At 39.4% G+C, this 23,445-nt stretch overlaps 2 protein-coding genes across 2 annotated transcripts; one reads left to right on the forward strand and one right to left on the reverse strand.

Annotated features, from left to right (window-relative positions):
* The first annotated feature begins 12 nt into the window (after positions 1-12).
* LOC141444889 (zinc finger Y-chromosomal protein-like) lies at positions 13-18,070 on the forward strand. Its single transcript, XM_074110634.1, has 8 exons — positions 13-206; positions 1,570-1,755; positions 2,126-2,244; positions 3,353-3,463; positions 4,058-4,261; positions 12,064-12,175; positions 16,495-16,602; positions 17,265-18,070. The coding sequence occupies exons 1-8, from the start codon at positions 102-104 to the stop codon at positions 17,481-17,483; spliced, it is 1,164 nt and encodes a 387-aa protein (XP_073966735.1). The 5' UTR covers positions 13-101; the 3' UTR covers positions 17,484-18,070.
* Positions 18,071-18,457: 387 nt separating this feature from the next.
* LOC141444892 (zinc finger X-chromosomal protein-like) lies at positions 18,458-22,279 on the reverse strand. Its single transcript, XM_074110639.1, has 2 exons — positions 21,883-22,279; positions 18,458-18,754 (listed from the first exon to the last, which is right to left on the reverse strand). Exons 1-2 carry the CDS (start codon positions 22,051-22,053, stop codon positions 18,620-18,622), a joined length of 306 nt encoding a protein of 101 aa, XP_073966740.1. The 5' UTR covers positions 22,054-22,279; the 3' UTR covers positions 18,458-18,619.
* Between the last annotated feature and the right edge of the window lie 1,166 nt (positions 22,280-23,445).

A 23,445-nucleotide genomic window follows, 5' to 3' on the forward strand; every position in this document is an offset into this window, starting at 1 on the left:
AAAACAAACAAAATTGTGTCTTCGGTCAGTAAATATAAAGATTATTTTGCTACGACGCGGATGAGTGAAGAGGATATGGCACAGAGTAGAGTGCGAAAGAAATGGCCGATGATTTTGTTAACGCGCCGTTTAAATGTGAATCTTGTGTTGAGGTTTTTAAGGGTCAAGTTGGCTTGGAGAAGCATAAGGAGGCTTTTCATGTGGAGGTTAGTTTTTAATCACCTTTTTTTGTTTGTATGATCAAATGAAAACTTATAGTCTGGCAAAAAAGAGTAGAAATTAAAAAGTGGCAACACTGTAGTGTCCTCCCTTTGGTTTCCATTTGGTTTGAAAGGGATGACACTACAGTGTTGCCACTTTTTAATTTCTACTCTTTTTTGCCAGACTATACTGTAGCTGTAGGCCGTCCACTGTTGGACATAGACCTCTCCCATAGATCTCCAGTTGCTTCGTATTCACCGCAAACCAGCTTAATTAATACCCTTACCAACAAAAAGTACAAAAACCCCCGACTTTGTTAGTTCAAAGTTCAATATCTCAAAATCGGCTAAAACGATTTTGATGAAACATGTCTAAGAACTGTCGGTAGAAAACCTGATTTCAAATAAAAAACCGCATTCAAATCGGTCCACCCGTTTAAGAGCTACGGTGCCATAGACAGACAGACACACATAGCGGTCAAACTTATAACACCCCGCTTTTTGCGTCGGGGGTTAAAAACTTAATTTGACGATTTATAAACACTGTTTCTCCCCCTCGGAAAAATAAAAAAGTATGTAGGTAGTTTCCTATCCTATAAATAAATAAAAAATAAAAAAGCCTTTTAATTTCTAGCAGTTAACAACAAAGTATTGGCATATATAATATTTCAATTCTTAAAAATTGATTTACATGCTTTAATTTTGTAATATAATGCCAAAAAGATAATCAATAAAAAAATTAAACAATTCTTAGTTTTAATTAACAATAAATATTTTTTTTCGTTTACATTTACATTTATAAACACTGTTTCTCCCTCTCGGAAAAATAAAAAAGTATGTAGGTAGTTTCCTATCCTATAGAAGTTTAAAAATCCCTTTTCGTACACCTGATATTCGACGTTGTACTTATAAAAAGTTTCAAGTCTTTAGCTCAGGTTCTGGTTCTACCTTGTTTCGTGTGACAGTCAGTCAGTAGCGGTACTGTTAATAGAAATACTTAAAAAAAATATAGTGAATTAAGGCTCGCCTAAAAACTTTCCCGTTGAAAGCAAACTTCTGAACAAAGTTTTTAGTATTATATTTTCAACTTACAAAAAAATTGTTACAAGTTGGACGGTTGATGTCTATTGGACGCTAGATGTCACTGCTAGCGGCCAGCTTACTACTGCACACTAGATGGCGTTAGTGGTGGCGGATCTATAGTTAGAATCAGAAGGTTAATGAAAAAGTGACACTTACCATGAAATGAATAAAAAAACACCTTCCAAGTGCGAGTCGGATTCGCACACCGAGTGCATTTATATATAGAGGGTACTTTTTACACGCAGGATAGTGATAAACGCGATTTTTCAATGATTTTACTTTGCAGAAAGACAACCACCCTCAATGCCCCATATGCCTGTCCTACATCGCGTCAGACAACTTGTCTGCGCACACATCGGACCACTACAGCAGACACGACTGCCTACTCTGCGAGCACCAATCCTTCAGCAGCCAGGACATGAGAAGGCATCTGAAGATGCATGGCGTTGGTGTAGCCGTCAAGAAGAAAAAGGTATGATGTCTTAAAGTTACTCTCGTCCACTCATAGCGCCACCTACCCTCATGGCAAAATTTGAGGAATAGGTGTGAGCCACATCTTCCTCTAGCCTACCCTGAATGATCCTATTTACTGTAGAAGATAGCCTTGTGGACGTCGGTACCCGGTTCTACAGATACATACAGTCGAGTTCATAAACTTGTGAGCAAAATTTTGATCAAAAATATCTAAACACGACTCTATTGTTAACGGCGTAAAAGCGTGTTCAGATATTTTTGAACAAATTTTTGCTTACAAGTTTATAAACTCGACTGTACATCACAGTCGCATACATTATGGTCACAGTAGTTGTCATATGATAGACAGTAGCGTGTTATCGTTGCAGGGCGGGAAACAAAAGGCGTTGCAAGCTGATGCAGGCGTCAAGTCGTGCCGGAACGCTGTTAGTTCGGACCAAGCAACGCCTTATGGATACCCTTGTGCGGAGTGTAATAAATATTTCGAGTACGTATTGCATAAAATCTCTAATTCGCAACCGATACTATCAGAGACAAATAAAATCCACGATGTCATTTTCGGGAATGGAAATTTAGTGAAATTCGGGTACCGTAAGGTCGGGGTACTTTGACCCATTTGATTGGAGGGTTACTTTGGCCCACATGAAAACCCCGTACCATTCGGTATTTCAGTTCATTTGCCGGGTATTATGACTTACGCGTGCGAAATCTACCCGCATAGAGCGTTAAAAAATGCACATAATAAATAAATATCACGGGACAGTCTTGATACCAATTGATCTGGTCCCAAAGCCCAAAGTAAGCAATGTTTGTGTTATGGGTACAAGCCAACGGATAAACATACTTAAATAGGTAAATACATACTTAAATACGTATTAAACACCTAAGAATCGAGAACAAACATTCGTATTTTTTATACAAATATATGCCCTGAGTGGGGTCCGAACCCGGGACCTCAAGCTTCGTAGTTAGTTTTTCTAGCTACTGGGCGTGCACTGGGCTATCTGGTCGCCAAACATAATGCATGTTTATTTTATTTATATTGGCAGAGGGGGAAGCGCACATTGCCTGCTGTTATACGTGCTTGCTTTGTGAGTGTATAAGTAGGAATTATTTTAGGTGTCCCGATCTCGTTTACAGCCAACATTGCGAACAAAGCCATTGTATTCTATTATGTCCTCAAATGCATAATCCACAGTTAAAAATGAAATGATATATAAGATAAAATAACACATTGAAATAACGACTTTATTATTTACAACAGAGAGTTCATTTTAAATAAAACTTTGTTGGCAGATAAGGTTTTTCAAAATTGAATGCGTCGTAGACAAGCAGCCTCATGGAAAAGTATTATCTGCGAACGTGTGTTTATTTTAAAATAAACTTTCTGGTCGAGGCAATAGAGTCGTTATTTCAATGAACTATTTTATTTTATACTTCCGTTCATTTTAAACTGAGTATTATGCGGTTGAGGGCACAATAATACAATGGCTTTGTTCGAAAGGTGAGCTGTTAACGAGATCGGGACACTTCAAATAATTCCTACTATAATACAAATTGTTTTACCAACTATCTAAGACAGATTTTTATTTTAGAAATAAGAATCAAAGATGGAAGCACGTCCAGCGGCACCACAGAGAGGGCTACGGGTGTTCCACGTGCGGGAAACGGTTTGCGTTCAAAAACAACTTGAATCGCCACGAACAGTAAGTGAATCGGATATTAGAGATGTGGTGAATAATGTTTTTCCATTATTTTCTCGGATAAGTTCGTATTTAATTCTTTCTTTCTCAATTGCTTCAGTAAACTTCTGTAAGTTAGTTGAGAAAGCAAGATAAATACGGGCTAATCCGACAAAATGCGACTACAAAACATTATTCACTAGATCTGTACTATGTTATTGTAGCAAGAGCCTCATCTAATAAGCAAATATAGAAATTCTTATTCTTTAATTTATTCAAAGTCAAAGTCAAAATATCTTTATTCAATTCAGAATATAACAAGCACTTATGAATGTCAAAAAAAAAACATCTACCACCGGTTCGGAAAAACCTCTGTTGAGAAGAATCCGGCAAGAAACTCAACATCATATATTGAATCAGACGTTACTTTGCGGAGATATATATCAATGAACTGTAACAATTACTTTGCCCACCCGCCCGCAAAGCAATAAGGGGAAGTAATTTTTCAATACAATTCTAATTCTACTCTATTCTTATTATTATTAGTCTCCCTACAAAGATAATTAATTTACTACTAAAATAACGCCCGATTTAATAATTTATTTTTTACTTATCCAGGGTGCACTTGAGCCCGTTGCCGCGCGAGCAATGCCCGTCCTGCCACAAGCTGGTGCGCGTGGACCTGGTCAAGACGCACGCGCGGATCCACCTGCAGCGCGAACGGTTCTCGTGCGTGGAGTGCGCCAAGAGCTTCGTCAGCAGAGCTTCGTACGACCACCATCTGAAGTACACGCAGGCGCACGCCAGCAAAGACATATTGAAGTAAGTTGGATTAGAAAAATGCGACCCCAGCGCCATCTAGTGTCTAATAGTGCAACTGCAGCGCCATGTAGTGTCTAGTAGTAGGACTGTAGCGAGCGCCATCTGGTGTCTAGTTGTACGACTGTAGCGCCACCTAGTGTCTAATAGTACGACTGCAGCGCCATCTAGTGTCAGATAGACGCACGCACGGATCCACCTGCAGCGCGAACGGTTCTCGTGCGTGGAGTGCGCGAAGAGCTTCGTACGACCACCATCTAAACTACTCACAGCAATCCAGCAAGGACTTTAAGTTAGCTACTTAACAGAGTTCTAGACCATTACATTTGTTTTCTTCTTTTAGTATTTTTTTAATTAATGTTCTAATTCTGTCCTGTAACTCAGGAGGCAACACTAATAAACTGTATTAGAAAAATGTTTGCAATGTACTATTAGTACGCTTAGGAGATGACCTATGAAGGAAATTGCCTTAAAACTGTCACAACTCCTGACTTTTAGGGGATTTGTACCCCATTAAATCATACTTTTAATAAGTAACTCAGGGGACGTTACCATGGCAACAAACTACACTAAAAAGTTGTTTGACCGTAAAAATAAAAAAAACACTTGATAATTGTGATTTATCGCGTTTATTTGTTTATAATTGAGCTTTTAAACACCATGTACTATATAACCATGTTACAGCTTACTTTTCCCTTGTTCTATTTTGTGGGAATCTTGGCGCAGACGAAGCCAGCGGCCGCGGCGCCCAAGGCGCCCCCCATGGTAGCCGCGACGCCGCACAGCGCTGGCACCACCGCTTTCTTGTACTCTTTACCTACACAGAATAAATCAATATATCAAATAAAATAGCATGGTGAACGGTTGTGTTGCTCTGAAGATGACCTCTGGTTGAGTTCGAAACGGGTCAGTGTAGTGTGGTGGTGGTGATAGATGTATTTGTGTGATTTGTGTGTGTTCTTACAGTGTGGAGGTGGAGGAACTGCATGAACATACATTTCTTGCATAAACAGTGAGCAAATTAATCAGCAGCTGCCCCCTCCTATCGATAAAAAAAAGTTTCAAGCGTTTCTAAAATTTTCATCCGTTCCCCATTATAAGTACGTATAACATTCATGCACAAGATGGCAGACTGTTAGGGAGTTATTTTACCTCAAAATATTCAAAATAGTACATTTAATAAGAAGTTTTTGCAAACGTATTTTTCTTCAGACCCCAAACTAGGCTGAGCCTGAAACTTGGGTTACTAAATACTAAAAACACCTGGACTCAATCAGCTATTATGATACAATAGGGCATATTACGCAAAGCTCTGCGCAGGGGGCGACACTAGGGCAAGCCCATGATAACGCCAGTTCTCTGTATATTTTGTCGCCATGACAGATCATGACCAAAGAGTATTCCTTGAAGAGTGACCTTTAGAAATCATAATATATTTATTAGTAACAAAATAACATGATATTCTACATCGATAGTAACGATAGAGCTATATTTCCAACAAAAAAAATATTGAAATAATACGATATTATGGCATTTGAGGTTCAACAAACTGTTGTAAGCCGTGGTGGCTAGTGGTTTGACCCATCGCCTCTCAAGCCGAGGGTCGTGGGTTCAAACCCCGGCTCGCACCTCTGAGTTTTTCGAAATTCATGTGCGGAGTTACATTTGAAATTTACCACGAGCTTTGCGGTGAAGGAAAACATCGTGAGGAAACCTGCACAAACCTGCGAAGCAATTCAATGGTGCGTGTGAAGTTCCCAATCCGCACTGTTCCGCGTGGGAACTATGGCCCAAGCCCTCTCATTCTGAGGGGAGGCCTGTGCCCTGCAGTGGGACGTATATAGGCTGGGATGATGATGATGATGAAAACTGTTAACGGTTTTGTGCTAGTGCTACTACTCTCTGTCGGGAGAAAAATTCCAGCAATATTCCCTATTATAACAGCGCCAAAACGTGCATGCAAAATTAAAAACATAAACAAGACATGGAAAAGAAAATAAAAATGTACATGTGTGTGTGTGTGTGTGTGTGTGTGTGTGTGTGTGTGTGTAAGAGTCCCGTGTGGAATGAAATAGATGATGGTATGGTATGTAGTATGGGACCTGCGTCGGAATGCAGGAAATCCTGTTGTCTCTGTCCGTAAGTGGGTGCCGCGCCGGGGTAGTTGAAGCCAATGCCGACCTGACGTCGCTCCCGAATACTCCCTGGAAAAGTACAAAACTCACTCTAAGGCTGCGTTTCAAACAGAGATGTGACGTGTCGTATGAACATGAACAGTTTAGTGCAAATATATCGACACGGCTAAAGTTACAAAAATATGTATACACGATAGTCGTACCGCATGCCCATACATACTTATTTGAAAATTAATTCAGAATATTTCAGCAGGTTATATGGCGTTTGACTGTATCCTACCACAGAATAGATAATAGTACATTCCTACATAGCTCAAAAAACCGTTAGGGCCTACTCTAGCTGTCGCGGTTTACACGGAGCGGGTGGCCACCTGTTGAACAACAGTATGAGCAGCGCTAACTGCGCGCGCGCGCGTCGCGTGCATAGGATTGCACCCGCGCCAGGGGGGCTACTACGAAATTCGAAGTACTTATCGCACCGTACCTCTCACTCTCGTATTAAATAACTAGAGTTTACCCGCGGCTTCGCACGCTTAAACTATTCAATCTGGGTGTATTGAAATTCCGGGATTTTTCAAAATTTCTCTGGAAATTCCCAAAATTTAGATCGTGGTCTTCATTGAGGTTGAGTCTAGAACAACAGTCCATAATTTCATTACTCTTAACCCAGCGGTTGAAATTTCAAGATTTTATCCTTATCCCATGGGAATATTTAAAAAGTAGCTTAGCTTATGGTTATTCCAGACGTCCAACTACCTACATACCAAATTTCATGATCCTAAACCCAGCGGTTATTATTTCGAGATTTATCCCTATCCCGTGGGAATATCAGGATAAAAAGTAGCCTATGTGTTATTCCAGACGCCCATCTATCTACGTATCAAATTTCATCTAAATTCGTCCAGCCATTTTTAGGGTTCCGGAGCCAAAATGGCAAAAACCCTTATTGTTTCGCCATATCTGTCTGTCTGTCTGTGTGTGTGTCTGATTTTACGTCTATGGGAGGTACTCTAAAAAAATATATTTTTGATTTTTTTATTATACCATTTTGTCGGCATAGTTTACATATATATCCGTGCAAAATTATAGCTTTCTAGCATTGATAGTCCTTGAGCAAAACCGCGGACGGACAGACAGACAGACATGGCGAAACTATAAGGGTTCCGTTTTTGCCATTTTGGCTCCAGAACCCTAAAAAGAAGTTTTTAGCGCCATTTAAAGTAAAAATGCCCAATAAATAACTTACTGGCCTGCACGGCAGCCATCGCAGCGAGCACTAGAATTGCAACAATAACTGTCTTCATCTTGTTTCCTTGTGAGACTGAGTGTGGTCTAGACTTCACTGCTATTTATATGCATATTAGGTACCTACAATGAGTTTATGTTATTGGAGGATATCGTCGGTACCAGTGAGATAAATCATTATTTAGGGTTCCGTCTTTGAAGCCTGGCAATAAATAATATTTCATGAGCGGTTTTCTGCAGGCAAACAATATGTTTAATTTTGTAATTAAATTATCTTTCTCATGATACCAATTTTGATTGGTTATCAGATCGGTGTTGTGCCGATATTGACTCACCCTGTTCATACCCGCTTGACAGGTAGCCATTAGGGGGTGCTCCCGGGAAATCCCGGGAATTTTATAGTAACTAAAGAACCGGTACCGAAAAACTAATGTCCCGTTTCTCCCGGTTCTTCCCATGATTGACAAATGACAATATTATACTTGCGTTTTTTCAATTATTACTGTTTTAAAATACACCTACATGTTTAGTGCACAAGCAACGTTGCATTTTTCGTGCGTTGTACTGGTCTTAATCTGTCATCTCCCAGGATAACAGGATCAAAGGAATTTGGGCACAAATTTGTGCCTCTGGGAGAGGACAGGTTAAGTGTAAGAAACGCGAAGCTAGTGACTTGTGAGCCATGAACAAAAATAACTAGGTAAGCCTACCAAGGCATATTCTCAGCATTAAAAACTATCAATTGAAAAAAAACCGGTTATGAAAAGAGATTACCTAACTAAAGAGACAAGATTAATTTAATTAAAAATAGTCATGAACACTTTTCGATAGGCAAGCTATAATAATAGGCGTGTATGTAAATAAATAACACTTAATAAAAAACATATCTCATCCGGTTATCAGATGGGTAAAGGTCGATCTTCTACGTCCCCTCTACTATGACAATGGCTGTACTGACTGACAGTGTTATGTTATGTACGTGATATGGAACAATTCGTACTTGACCAGTTTTTTGTTCTCGTGAAATTCGCTAACCTGTTCCTTAATTGAATTAGCAATAATATACTCCCTGGAGAACCCGCATGCAGTTTGTTTTTTTTTTTTTAACAGACTTCATAAGAAAGAATACGAACTAAAAGAATTCCCTTGCTCACCCGTGGCCTTACGATAGCTAAGCTTATGCAAAATATGCAAGGAAATTCTTTTAGTTCATTGATATGGACCTCCGCAAAGTAACGCCTGATTTAATCAATGAGGGCTATCGCGAATGAATTCGCCGCTAGAGGCGCTAGTGTAGCGTGAGGTCTCCGAAATGTTAAATCTCATAGTTTTTGGGTGAGCTACGCGGGTTTATTTATAATTAGAATAATTTTGTGAATATTTTGCAATATCTGAAATTAATTATGGCAAATATGCGTTCCGGGGCAATGAATGTCTGTGTTTTGAGACAGTTTTGTCTTTCGGAAACCTTTGTCCTCCCTTTTTTCCGAACAAAACAGGGACTATGCAACACTGTGGCATGCTCGATATTTATATGGTACGGTTTTAAGGTGTATTAAATATGATTTTAATCTAAACTTTGTTTTCACGCCCAGAATAACAGACTTTCAAAACCATACTTAAAAACCTCACGCAACAGTGCGCCATCTAGTGAGACAAAAAACGATAGCCCTCATTAGGAAGAGGACGTTCTCAATTCAGTTTTATTTTTAGGGTTCCGTACCTCGAAAGAAAAAAATGGAACCTTTATACGATCACTTTGTTGTCCGTCCGTCCGTCCGTATGTCAAGACCCTTTTTCTCAGAAACGCGTGGACGTATCAAGCTGAAATTGATATCGAATACTCAAATCTGCGGTCCCTTGAAGCCCTGAAAAAATCAAAATTCGAAGTCAACGCAATCAAAAATTACAGTCGTTAAACAACATGTTTCCATACAAATAGCACTGCACTGAAAACCTAGAGGGCACTTCCAGTTGTCCTAGAAACTTGAAATTTGGTATGAAGCTAGCTATTATAACACAAAATGTGCGCATATGGCATGTGTGTGCCTGCGTGGCTGTGGGCCTGTGGCGTGCCGCCGCCGCCGAGTCGCGTATCGCGTTGCTCCGAAGAGGAAGGGCTACGGATTAGCCCGAAACATGTCGGGCTAAACTCGATTTAAGACGGGAGTTATTCGGGTCAATTTAATATGGGGGGGGATATTATATCTGAGCCGTCTGATGGCGCCCTTACGACGCCGTGTTCGCCATGTTTATGAGTGTTGTGTGAATACAGTCTTCTGGCGCACACAACGTTAAATGGCCGAGAAGAACATGCCGTCGTAAGGACGCCATCAGACGGCTCAGATACAATATCCCCCCAGCTACAATAGCCCCGGGTCACCTTATAATGTCATACTAATAAACTAGAATGAAGGTGACCAAAAAATACTTATTTGCCAGGATCAAGGCCGGCCATGATAAAGGAGTCATGCTTTTGTGCCAGCCCTAACACCGTCCTAGCGATGATTGCCAACAGTTTTGACTGCGCCTACATTAATCATGCCTGTGCGCTACTTATAAATAAATTATTTAAAACTAACACTCAGCTTTTAAGATTTTACTAACGGCAAACGTGTATGAGTCTTAGTTGCTTGAAATAAATGGATTATTATTATTACTATTATTAGCGCCCTTTTAGATACGACAAGCGATAAAATGACAAGGTATTTGTTACGCATAGAACACTCAATAGCTGTACAGTAGTGGAACGCTTCGCGCTTGGCCGATTCATATGAACTCGTTGACATGCGATAACCTGTTCTATTATCGAATTAGAAATAATATACGCCCTGGAAAAACCCAAGCTTGTTTCCCCGACAAACTGACAGCCGGTGAAATTACTGGCACTTGAGGTATCCCATCGTAGGCCTCTAGGTTGGCAACGCATCTGCAATCCCCCTGGTGTTGCAGGTGTCTATGGGCGGTGGTGATCTCTTATCATCAGGAGACCCACTTGCTCGTTTGCCATCCAGTCGAATAAAAAAAACTAGGTTATCAATTTTTCTGTTTGTAAAATAAAAAACGTCGATGTACTACTACTTATAGGTACCAAAGTACTTATATACGTACACCTATAAGATGTTACAAAAATATTTAACCCCTAATACGAAAATGGGGGTTAAACGAACTCTTAGTACAGTCAGCATCAAAAGTAGCTGTACACTTTCGTACTTTGTCGTTTTACAGCCACGCACTAAACGCCATGCAAGTCTCAATCAATACACAGATCACTTAAATACGAATTTTTAATCATTGATTTTAGTTACAAATAAAATTTATTATTTATTTATTCATATCACAGAAAAACAAATCGAATATTCTTTATTCTTATATTATTTAGTTAATATAAAACTTATTAGCTAGAAAAACATTTCATCGAGTGGTAGTTTCGTTTCAATTCATACCTGTGCCTGTGTGACGAAATGCATACCCTCCTATAACGGTAGCGATTCGCTTTCTGGTCGGGTCACAGTTCTAACCCAACCTAACCTATTTTTTTAGTAGCTAGGTATTCGCTTTTTGGTGGGGTCACTTTCTAACCTAACCTACTTTTCTGATAGCTATTCGTTTTCTGGTGGGTCGCAGTTCTAACCTAACCTACTTTTCTGGTAGCGATTCGCATTCTAGTAAGGTCACAGTTCTAACGTAACCTACTTTTCTGGTAGCGATTCGCTTTCTAGTAAAGGCATAGTTCTAACCTACTTTTCTGGTAGCAATTCGCTTTCTAGTAAGGTCACAGTTCTAACTTAACCTAACCTACTTTTCTGGTAGCGATTCGCTTTCTAGTAAGGTCACAGTTCTAACTTAACCTAACCTACTTTTCTGGTAGCGATTCGCTTTCTAGTAAGGTCACAGTTCTAACCTAACCTAACCTACTTTTCTGGTAGCGATTCGTTTTCTGATGGGATCGTAATCGAATTCTACAGCACATGCAAGAATATTCAGAAATAAAATTATTGCAAGCGATCGCAGAAAATAAAATATCGTGAATAAATGCACCGAACAAAAATATTCTTTAAAAAATAATTCTCTAGTTTGATACAATTGTTGAATAAATTGATTATAAAATTAAATGAATTATTTTTCTAATAATCATAATAATTCATCATAATAATTTCTAATAATGTTTCATCCAAGTAAATAGTACCTAATTGAAGCCATAATATTCGAAGTAAAAATACAAGGACCAAATATTAATTCTATGAAATTTATACCTGTGAAAGAAGGGAACACCTCAAATATCTTATAAGTACATATATGCGTTTCAGAAGTAGTTTTACTAGCAAGGAATTAAATTAATGCTATAAATGCGCTAGAAGTTTTGTCATTTTGTCTTATATAATAAGTCTGTAATGATATAATGAGTTGTCTTCTTGTCCGCAGGTACAAGTGCAACGTCTGCGACAAGGGCTACCGTTCGCGCGGCGAGCTGCGGGATCATGTCAACTACCAGCACATAGGACAGACGCAACACAAATGTCCTGTGTGCGGAAAAGTGAGTAATCTTTTTTAGAAAGAAAGAAAAAACATTTATTCCTGACATTATTACACACCTTAAAAAAGAAAAAAGTTACGTATCACGGTCTCAAAATGGTCCTAAATTAACATAATGCCGCCTGCGCCTTTGTGAACGGCGCTGGTCTTCTTTTGGGACGATCAGGACGGCATACATTTTACAGGAAACAACAAACAGTGAAACCGACACACTTAAAATACCTACCAACAAATTCAAACATTGCATAAAACATTGTACAATGGCCTGCATAAGTGGATGGACACCTTACGTTCTATAATCGTTTGAAGAACACGAGAGGTGGCGATTTTGTTAGGTTTCACAAGAAATGAACTAGATGGCGCTGTTAAACAGTTTAACAATTTAGGTTAATTTATAGAATGTTTACAAAAATAATATTACTACAGTAGTATTAATGACACTTAAACTTTTATATGTATAAAGATTAATTAGTATAACAACATTGAGTCCACGTTATTACGTTTTATGCTCATAACAGTATGTGGCGGTAGCTGAGTTGATCGGCTGCTTAGACAAATTCGTAAGTGATCATGAGTTCGTATCCTACATATCAGAATTGTTTTTATTTTTATTTTTTATTTATAAGTTTCTATTTTAACCTGTTCTCTCCCAGAGGCACAAATTTGTGCCGAAATTCCTTTGATCCTGTTAGCCTGGGAGATGGCAGATTAATTCTGTGGATAACTGATATTGAAATAAAAAGAACTCAAAAAGGATAACGTTGCAACAGAAATAATACAGGTTTTGAAGTTTAAATCATAAAACATTTTATTCCTAAAACAATTTTTCTATTCATTAAATATTGACGCAGTTATTAATGTTATACTATTAATTGAATAATTGAAAACCAGAAAGTAGTTTGCTCGGAATCCAGAGTAGAATCGATTACACTATGTTTTGAATCAGGTTGTGTTTGAGTTTTTATCATATCCCTTAGATAATTTAATACTGGCCGTTTTGCAATACAATTATTTTAGGAAATAATGAACGTATTCGAAAATAAACGCAAACAACTAACTAAAAATAAAATGAAAAAAATATTTTCTGGGTGTCGAGTTAGGTTTTCAGTTATTTAATTAGCACCTGACCAAAAGTTGTATTTTAACATTTTATTGAGGTATTAGCTTAAGTATTAATTTCCGATTCTTGAAAGAGGATTGAAGCTGAACCACAATAAAAAAATAGTATTTGAAAGTATTATACCTGATACCGGGTCGTACGCGTTTGAAATTATAATAATTAAAGCTTTCCATTTTTAAACATTTACTTATCAATAATTGATGGCGTAGATCCATTATAGTGTGTTACTGACCATTATAATAAGATTACAGTCATATTATATTGAACTTTCACACTTATCTCACATGAGTAAACAAAACTATCAAGGCATAATTAAATGTTTTGTTCATAGGTAATAATAAAATAATTACTATTCATAACAAAGTGATACCTACAGGATCATAAATAAAGATAAATATTTTGTTTTATATAATACAGTGTGCAAGAAAATCAGATGCGGATATTTTGAGGATCGATTATTTGTATCGTCGTTAATTGGTTTCAATAAAATTTTAAAAATACAGTTAACGTTAAGCGAGGATGATTATTTTTGGACGGAATGGTATTTTTGTATGAAACAAAAAAAATATTACCACACAATATTTACATAATTTATGTGTATAATTGATTCTTAGGTTATTAATTACATATCCATAAAATATCCGCACCTTATATTATTAGCTATATTATATATATATATATATATATATATATATATATATTATATATTATATACATACACACACAGACTTACAGATATATATATATATCTGTAAGACGGGGAAGCGGCGAGGGACGATGAGAGTGATACACGATTGTTTCGTTGCGGACAATTTAATGGGATAGAACTGATACAGTTATAAACTGATACCGTACTTGCTTCAGAACAGTGTTGTCACAATCTACTACCTTTTTGGTAGATCTACCTATTTCGCCTCCGTTCTACCTATCTACCACCCTTGGCCTCAAATCTACCTATTTTTCAAAATATTACGATTGTAAACAATTTACCACGCGTGCAATGAAATGTTACTTACTTACTATCGAATTTAGTCTATCTTGTAACTTCAGCACTTAAAACGGAACGCGTTAATCAAGTGGAGATCCTAACTCTGAACATTTGAGATTATTTAATAAGGATATGGGTAAGATGTTTTTCCAATATTGCACGTGACATCACTGCTCCAGAATATCCCAACTGAGGTAGGAGTATCCTAGTGACAAGGATAGCACTATATAACACTAGACACTAGACACTAAAACGACTCAATCGTGGTGAGAGCGTATAGCCTACTTATGTGTTAGTCCTCAAGCGAAAGAATTAACTCCGGCCGGGCTGTGTTGAAGTCATTATTCGGTTTCGACCAACGATAACGCGATCTTATTTGCCTGGTGGTGCCATCTGTTGACCGCCCGCGCAGGTTGGACCTTGGCCGTTCCGTGCGGCGCAGTACTGCTAGCGCCGTCTAGCGGCTTATGGTGTTACATAGCATAATTGTTTGAGTATATAACCCGGTCTACACGTAACTATCAAATTTATTTTAATAACTGGTTTAACCACCATGATTGTCGATAACTGCTTGCAAAGAGAATCGCATCGATGCAACTAGATTTTCACACATAATAGAGCCGCGAATACTGTCCCATATTTTTACACTGTGGGCTTCTAACGTTTTCGGAGTTCGCTCATTTTGGTTAACCCAACGTTGACATGGTTATAACGCCCATAAATTTTCAATGGGATTTAAATCCGGTGATCTGGCAGGCCAAGGAACGACTTTAATATTATTTTTCAGTTGATCAAACCAGTCTTGCACAATACGCGACCGGTGTGTTGGGCAGTTATCTTACACGAACGTTATGCACGGCACTTGTTCTTTTGGATAGACAATTCTAACAGTGGGCAACATGGTCTCCTGTAGCAAACTGGCATATTAGCACCGTTCGATCGACTGGGTATTCTGACAAGTTCTCCCGGGTCAGCAGCACACATTCAGTATTCCCTGATCATAGATTGGCGCTGCGGTGTATCTATGAGTCGTGGTCTACCCGATCTTTGACGATGCAGCAAAGACCCGTCGTCTTGATATCGTCGTATCCATAATATAACTGTTTTTCTCTGTAACAGTATAAATAAACATAAAATAATATAACGTAGATATAATTTATATGAAAAAGTGGTAGGGTGAACGTAAACAAAAAAAACTCACATTAACTCCAGTTTCTCTAGAAATTTCCGACATATTTTTTCCTTCTTCAACAATATTCTTTATTGCACACATTAAATCAGTACAAAAAATTTACGTTGACACAAATTCCCTGAGCCTGAATGTCCGAATCATTCCTACTGCCTATTATTACGAAAGGGTACTTTGATCTGATTTAATATGCGTAAACGATTTCGCAGCCAATAAGGGAAACATTTTATTTTCAATCCATTTTACTCAGCGTCACACGGGGGCTTACGGGAAACCGATGTAAAGAGCGCCAAACATCACTTTAAACTGTAAAAGTTTAGGTGGAAAAATCAGAACAGAACAATTGGGTATTTTCTTGGGTAAAAAATATTATTCAATTTAGTCTGTCAGTTTATTAGAAAATATTGGAAATAAAAATTACACAGATGAAGCGCGTCAAAGTTCTGGAGTGGCGGCCCGTGGCGTCACGCCGTGTTTAATACTAAATGAAATTATGTGGAATAGTAGTAGAAGTAATATGTGTATTAATAGTACATTGTGTCTTAAGGGCGGTAAATAAGGAATTACGAACGAGATTCTATTAAAAGCCCGAAGTCGAACACTGAGGACTTTAATGAGTCGATGTTCGTAATTCTAGTACCGGCCGTGCGACATACAATGATTTTCATCACATTTTGCGAGTAAAATTGTATATTTGTAAAAATACTTTTTCAAAAATTGCCGATACCTTGGCAGCATGTGCCCGACCAGCACGCCAGCACGAGCAGCACGCCATGCAGTACTCGTATCAAACTCATTGACCGACCTTGGGCTTCATGACAAGAAAATTAGTACGGGCAATGACTCATTTACCGACCACGGGTTTCATGACAAGCACGTTAAGGTCGAGGGCTTTATTTAGGGGGTTGCAGCCAGGTAGCCTGCATGTTACGACACTGTTTACGAGCAAGTGTGATAAAAAGATAATATACCTCTGTTGAAAGTCGCTATGCGTCCGGTTGTAATCGTCGCATTAAACTGCAGGCGCTGGCGACGCGCCGCTGTATCACGCGGCACGTGCGGCGCGCGCACCACGGCGTCAAGGAGGGACCGAGAGACAAGATCTGCCAGCAGTGCGGGAAGGCTTTCCGGGTGAGTTGGGCTTTTGACGGCCATTTAGAAAGAAATTATTCACAATAATACAAGACGCAACAAACACCCGCGTGCTTACGATAACTACGTCTAAAGCCGGGGTTATATTAGTGCAATCGGTTACATACATTTCGTATGAACGTGGTTACATTAGCACAGCCCCGCGTGTCGCCGAGCGACCTGACGCCACGCAGACCGCTCGATTCCGACCGGCGTGGGCTAGGTGAAGTGACGCGTTGGCTCGCTCCGCGCTAGTATAATCACCACGTGGCTACGCGCATTACGCGCGACACGATACTGTAGTATAATCACAGCCCGTTGAGTCAGGCAGCGTTGCGACACGCGGCGTGGCTCTAATATAACCCCGGCTTAAGAAACAATAATTAATAATCTATTATTTGTGTCTAAATTTGATGATAATTATGTAGAAACAAGCATTAGCATTTTTTTTCTTTCATTATTTTTTCTAGTCGTCATTTATTTGCAGATTTGTCGGTAAATCTTGACATCAGATTAAGGAGTTGTGTCAGGTTTGCGTTAAAATTGTAGTGTTTAATTTTTAACATACGCGTATTTTCTAAGTGGCTCTGTATGAAAGTAGTGGTCGCACCTGTCAGCGTGATGAAATAGGGCCCTGATTCAATAAATTAAACTGATTTCAGGACAAGAAAGGTCTCCGCGAACACGAATTCATCCATACCGGCGAGCGCCCTCTATCGTGTGAAGTGTGCGGCTGCACGTTCCGACAGAGCGCGTCTCTGTACACCCACAAGAAGCGCGTGCACAAAATATACCCGCCGCGGCGAGAGGTCGCTGTTGTAGGTGATACGCCGCAAGAGGGCAGTAAATCAGGGACCGTGGCGCCATCTAGTGCCGATTAGAAAATGTTTCGACGGTCTAGTTCACTATGGTAACTTTTTATAGCGCGTATTTGCATAGTACTCGTAGTAATATAGCAGACGCGAAGAGATGCGGTTGTAACGCGTATTCCAAGAGAGCGGCAAGTAAAGCGATGAATTTAGCGCCATCTAGTATCGAATAGATGAACTATTACGACGAAGATCGAGCGCATAGCAACTTCATTTTGTCAGTTACCCGCAGAAGAGAGAACTTACGGTGTTACGATGGTAAGAAGGAAATGCAAGGCTACTAATAATACATTTAGTGCAGAGTGCGTGAACTGTTATGAATTATGATGATTAACGTGTGTTAAATCGCGTGCGTAAGCCGATATGAATGACCGTGATGAAGAGAAGTCAAATAAGGCTGAGATTACAGCGCCATCTAGTGTTGAATGGATGAAATTTTTCGACAAATAACTAGCACTTCTGACCGCGCGGGTATACACGAGTTACACAATGCGTTTGAATTTCTAAAAATTTAAATAATTTGTATTTTAAAAGCCGATGACATACCTGAATAATTTAAATAAATATCAATTTTGTCTAAATGCAAAATAAAATACTAACTTGCTGCTATGGACTTTCCGCTTGCAAAGACGCGCACGCAGCAAATTATCGATGTGTACAAGTACCTAAGGTTCATGCTTATAAGATGTATTAGTGTGCGTGAGTGACAGTACCAACAGCGACTAAAGACGCGTTCATGTTAAGCCAAAGATGCATTTCATTACTTTGAAAAAAATCTCGTATCTCAACTATGGTCAACAAAATTCACCCTTAAAGTAATGTTCATAAACTTCATTAAGAAAAATTATTGATTTTGAGGTAAGTACGAGCTTTTTCAAAAGTAGTGACGATTTGTAGATGCTTAGAATTACATTAATAAAATGTTATTGGGCGCGCCTTCGTGAGTAACAGATTAGTGAAATGAAATGAAAATAATACAAGACAAAATAATTTAAACATTTTTTATTAAAGTTACACGTCTTAGCTTCGTTGAGCGCGCGAACGCCTGCCCCCTTCCCTCGCGTCAGCAAGCGCCCTTATGAAGCTTAGTTTAGTTTCGCGGCGCGTCCACTCTACGCCTGGTGTTGTTGGGGCCCCCAGTCGCAGTGTCAGCGAGCGCCCTTATGCAGCTTGACGTGGTTGTGTAAGGCGGCGGAGTGCGCGAACGAAGCGGCGCAGTGCGCGCAGTGCAGCGGCCGCGCGCCGGTGTGCGTGCGGATGTGCGCGCGCAGTATCGCCAGCGTCTGACAACACAACAACACGAATCATCCTACTAATATTATAAATGTGAAAGTTTGTGAGTGAGTGAGTGAGTGAGTGAGTATGTTTGTTACTTCTTCACGCTGAAACGGCTGGACAGATTAAGATGAAATTTGGCAAAAAGTTATTTTATAACCTGGATTAAAACATAGGATACTTTTTATCCCGATATTGCCACGGGATAGGGATAAAATCTCTAATTAACAACCGCTGGGCTTAGAGTCATGAAATTTGGTATGTAGGTAGCTGGACGTCTGGAATAATACATAGGCTACTTTTTATCCCGATGTTCTCACGGGATAGGGATAAAATCTTGAATTAATAACCGCTGAGCTTAGCGTCATGAAATTTGGTATGTAAATAGCTGAACATCTGGAATAACAGATAGGCTACTTTTTATCCCGATATTCCCACGGGATAGGGATAAAATCTCGAAATAACAACCGCTGGGTGTAGAGTCATGAAATTTGGCATGGGTGTTTTAGTTTAACGTCAGTGAATTCCCACGAGAATTCCCGGAATAAAATCCCGGAATTTCAATTAACTTGCTGTATCTAATGATTTACGCGTGCGAAGCCGCGGGTAAATTCTAGTTCATTATAATTTCGGCCTATACAGGGTGCAACATTCAGTTCGTTCGCGAGCATAACTATCGATGTATATGTTATGGACCAAGTGATTAATAAGGGCATTATTTATAAGGCCTGAGCTATATAGGGCAAAGTGATAATTATTGTCTAAACTTCATTATTTATCACATTGCCCGGTCGTTATGAATGTTGCTACATGATCGTTGGGCAATTTTATCAAAACTGATTTTTGGCCAACTGAAGTTTGATTCAATCAAACGGAAAATTAGGTGCAGCTGCGACCAAAGCAAGCCAACATTGAATGCGACTATCAAAGATAACTTACTTTACAGATTTTTAAACATATTTAATTATATTAGAAATGGAACGAACAGCGCCAAGTACCCGTTAAAAATCGAGTCAGGAAACCCACTCATTTTCCTACTTGCCTCCGATACGTGTCGGGCCATTTAGAGAGATGGAGAGCCTGCCACCGAGATTTACGGGCAATTTTAGACCTTACGGCGATAGCGTTAATATTATGAAGCAGTCGATTATCCTATGGACGCTTAAGTTTTTACTTTACTGCAAATTGGATGCATTCGCACGTTGGATGCATTAAACGCAAGTAAACGGCATCTTTTATGCGGTGGCTTATTGCTGTAGTGGCTGCGAGTGCGAAAAGTCGGCTATTGCCGCGTTAATATTATAGTCGTATACCATCCGCTTTTAGTACACGGAATTAGACACATAAACGAATTCCTGCCTCATCATATTTCATGCCGCTTTGTTGTTCATGTTAAATTAAGAACACAGAGAACTTGGCGCTCGTTGGGTTTATCCTTCCTACTAATATTATAAATGTGAAAGTTTGTGAGTGAGTGAGTGAGTGAGTATGTTTGTTACTTCTTCACGTTGAACGATGTAATTTTAGGGAATTCCCAGCAGAATTTAATAAAATCCCGGAATTTCAATTCAACTGCTGTATCTAATGATTTACGCGTGCGAAGCCGCGGGTAAACGCTAGTGTTAAATATATGGAACCTACTTTGCTGTGTACTTATAATATTGATAAATGATGTTACCACATTATTTTTAAGACATGTTATGTACAGTCGAGTTCATAAACTTGTGAGCAAAAATTTGATCAATAATATCTGAACACGCTTGGTTTCGTTCATAGGTAAATGCATCTATAAAACGAAGAAATTTTATGTCAAAAATATAAATAATAGTAATAAAGCACATCATTTTATTACTCTGCCCAATAGGTGATAGACATTATGTATAATGTCCGGGTAATTTAACCTTTTAACCGCCACGGTCGGCCACAGCCGACAAAAAAAAAATCTGAAAATCGTTCCATATGCGCCACGAAATGCCGACATGGCCACTGCAGGTGGTAGGACCTCGTGCAAGGTCCGCCCGGATTGCTGCCACCATCTTGCTCGCTAATCCTGCCGTGAAGCAGCAGTGCTTGCACTGTTGTGTTTCGGCGTGGAGAGTAAGACAGCCGGTGAAATTACTGGCACTTGAGGTATCCCATCTTAGGCCTCTAGGTTGGCAACGCATCTGCAATCCCCCTGGTATTGCAGGTGTCTATGGGCGGTGGTGATCTCTTACCATCAGGAGACCCACTTGCTCGTTTGCCATCCAGTCAAATAAAAAAAAAATGGCACTTTTTCCAGCTGTCGTGTTTTACCGACCGTGGCGGTCAAGGGATTTGAATAGTTATTATCAAATTGCCATTTCATCCTGGTCATTATAAAAATTATCATATTAAAATTAGCGATTTATCACTTGGTCCACAACATATATATCATGTTATTTTGTTAGTAATAAACAGTGATCGTACTTTTTCTAGAATTTTAGGTGCGATGACGTCAAGTGACACACGACAGCTACCTAGGGTTGTCGACGTGTATAATGTGATTGACGTTTAAAATTATTTAATATTATGTTGTCATTCAAAATGAAGCACATTTTTTTTTACTTAATCAGTTATTATACCTAATTGTGTAAGTATAACATTTATTATTGTAACCCAGTCTCTCCATTGTGTTTAATCAGTTAATAATTATTGCTTATTTTCACACACAAAATCAACGCAACTGTTCTTAGCACTTGACGTGACGTCAGTGAAGAAACAAAATGACTTCTATATTCATGCACTGCCATTACCTACGCATTATACTATCTATGCTAATATGTAGTTAGTATATCAATTCCAAATCATAAATATGAACTATAACCTGACATAGGAATTATTGCAACTGTGTTACATTTTCTTATAGTAAATTAACCCTTCATGTCATTATGCATATTGGGTTGGGCTTTACATGTTCTAAGAATATTTTCTGTATTCCCGATTTGTTTAATACGCTATTTTATTTTTCATTTTATTTGATTCTTGGTTCAAACAATTTAATATTGGGCACTGACAACCCTAGCACTGCACCGAAAATGCTAGAGAAAGTACGATCACTGGCAATAAACATGTCACGATCCGTCATGGTGACAAACTTGAAAGAGATGTGACGCACCGTGAACCCGCGTCCGCAGTAGTCGCATATCTTGTCGCGCGGCGGCCTCTTCTTCTCGTGCACGTAGCTCAGGTGCCGCTTCAGACCCACGCTGTTCTTGAACACCTGTGCCCAACGTGTTAGCCGCATTACATTCACATTTATCTCTCGTGTTATGTCGTGACGCAGCATTTTATATGGTTGCGTTCACATTTATCTGATGCAGTGTGTTGTGACGGCGAGGTAGACCGAAAAGGAGATGGCGGGACGATTTAGACGCGTATGCAAGGGATTGGCCTGACATTGCGCTGAACCGGGAGGTGTGGAGATCAAGAGGAGAGGCCTTTGCCCAGCAGTGGGACACTATTGTAGGCTAGTTAAAAAAAAAAAAAAAGTGTGTTGTGACGGCTTGCGTTGTGCCGCATCGAAGCTGTAGAGAGAGACACAACGCGACAGATAAATGTGAATGCTGCTTTAGGCTCTTATACAGATGTGCATGTTGCAGAAAATTTTGGAAAAGTTCTCGGAAATTTCTGGAAATTTTCACAAGAAATATAGGAAATTTAGATTTAAGAAACGTGAAGTCTCAATCCCCATACAAATTTCGAGAAGTTTCCGAAGTTTTCCTATGTGAAAAGTTCTGCAATTTTGGAAAGTTTCCTTTGGCACATCAGTAGGCTCTTATCACACTTACAAGTAGCGAGCGTACTTTGTATGAAGGCGATCACGCAACGAGTTCGCCGCGACTGATATGTGTATATAGGTCCCGCCGGAAGACCAGCGCTGACTCCATCCCAGGAGTCCGCATTTATGCTGAGGCGGGACCTTTTCACTCACACATATAAAATTATATATTATTATATATTTCATTTCATAATTTTGAACATGAAACTACCGTGAGACTCACTCATATTAAACATGTCGAGCTAAACTCGATTTAAGACGTGAGTTATCCGGGTCATTATATTTAATATTTCATTTCATATTTTGTATTTCAATTATTTTTGTAACTTTTGTTTTTAACTATTATGTGTGTGTTGAATAAACTTTTTTCATTTCATTTATAGAAAACACGCTCGCAACTCGCAAGGGTAATAAGGCCCAAAGGTGCAGATAAACTCGAGCATACACTTGTCGCAACGATAACGCCGCGAGCGCGCAGCGAATTAGCAAATTAACGCCATATTGTATACTCTCGAACACTAATAATAGGACGCCTTCGGCGCTATGCGCAGCTAACTCACTGCGCGTTCGCAGCGATATCGTTGCGCACCGGCGAAGAAAGCGTTAGGACCTTATCACACTTACGATTCCGCTTCGCTTTCAACTCGCCCGCAAATCGCCAGTGTGATAAGGCCCTTAGTGAAGGAGTTAAGCCAGGGATACACTAGATGACAAATGTCTCACGACATGAGCCGGCGACATGTCCAGCGAAGCCGGTCGGTTTCGCCTGACATATCTGGCGACACCCGACGTCGTTAGTTACACGTGTCGCAGGACATTTGGCCTCTAGTGTATCCCTGGCTTTATGATACAAGGGCGGATCCAGCTAAGCCACACAGGGAGTCACTGTCAAGTTGCCCC

This window comes from Choristoneura fumiferana, chromosome 30 (genome assembly GCF_025370935.1).
Source record: "Choristoneura fumiferana chromosome 30, NRCan_CFum_1, whole genome shotgun sequence".
In the NCBI taxonomy this organism is placed as follows: domain Eukaryota; kingdom Metazoa; phylum Arthropoda; class Insecta; order Lepidoptera; family Tortricidae; genus Choristoneura; species Choristoneura fumiferana.